At 32.0% G+C, this 1,090-nt stretch overlaps 1 protein-coding gene across 1 annotated transcript; it reads left to right on the top strand.

The window, feature by feature from the left end:
• Positions 1–622: 622 nt before the first annotated feature.
• Positions 623–943, top strand: LOC112090554 (disease resistance protein TAO1-like). Its single transcript, XM_024162106.1, has one exon. It carries the CDS (start codon positions 623–625, stop codon positions 941–943), a length of 321 nt encoding a protein of 106 aa, XP_024017874.1.
• The last annotated feature ends 147 nt before the right edge of the window (positions 944–1,090 follow it).

Below are 1,090 nucleotides of genomic sequence, written 5' to 3'. Positions count from 1 at the left end.
ATATATATATATATATATATATATATATTCCCCTTAAAGTGGGATTAAGTTTGACTAAATTACTAAAAAAGAAAACCAGGTGTATCATTAGAGTAATCTTCATGAAGTAGAAACCAACTCCCAAGAGGAAAAAATGAATCTATATAGACAGATATAGCTTTCATCGATCAACCTCAAGATTATGAAAAAGTCCAAGACAAGTTAATTAAAGTGATGGTTCCATTCTCATATCTTTACAAAATAATCAATATTCCGAAATAGATATGGTGGCTTTAGAATTGTTTTTAACCACTAGAATTTATCTGATTGTCGTTTCGTTATCAGTAAAATGAGGAGTGCTTCGGAGCGCTATTGATAACTATACAAAATAGAGTTATTTCACAACTTTTTGTGCATTTAAATTGGCTAGAGTCTTGAGATTTTAATGTCTTTTTTAGTTTAATTTTTTGTATTTTAATTTAGTTTATTTTTGTTTGATTTTGTTTTAGTATAATTTTACGTTTTTTGTTACTTAACTTGGTATATGTAGTATATGGTCAAATCTTTTCTCACTTTGAAAGTTGTTGCTTTCTCAAAAACGTCAGGGGATTAGAGAAATTACAAAAGGAGGCTCAAATGTACAATGGTTCTTATTGTTTTCGACGATGTAAGTAAATCAAAGCAGTTAGAGCATTTAGTTGGTGATGGTAATCTCTTTGCTTGTGGAAGTAGAATTCTCAAAACAACAAGAGATCTAAAGGTGCTCAGGAAAGTTAAAGATAGGCAAAAAGATATCAATGATGTCGAAAAATGTGTATACCAGGTTGAGCAGTTGAATGATGAGGAATCGCTCGCTCATTTTAAATTGATAGCATTTGATGAAGGAGAGCCTCCCATGTCAGCTCACACAAAGCTATCAAAACAGGCAGTGGATTACCCTGGACGCATTCCGTTCGTGAATTGAGCATAGAAAAATGGGAAATGACCTTGAAGAGATTTCAAAAGTCTTCCCTTGCAGATGTTTATGAGGTGTTAAAAATAAGTTATGAGGGACTAGAGAAAGATGAGAAAAATATCTTTCTTGACTCCTCTCTTTTTCTATGATATAGGG

Source organism: Morus notabilis, unplaced genomic scaffold (assembly GCF_000414095.1).
Source record: "Morus notabilis unplaced genomic scaffold, ASM41409v2 Scaffold10186, whole genome shotgun sequence".
NCBI lineage: Eukaryota > Viridiplantae > Streptophyta > Magnoliopsida > Rosales > Moraceae > Morus > Morus notabilis.
The sequence above is the reverse complement of the archived record's forward strand: the minus strand, read 5'-3'. Positions and strand labels throughout refer to the sequence as shown.

Bases quoted from the DNA above. Each gene is read 5' to 3' on its own strand.
- LOC112090554 (XM_024162106.1), top strand. From the start codon at position 623: ATGGTTCTTATTGTTTTCGACGATGTAAGTAAATCAAAGCAGTTAGAG.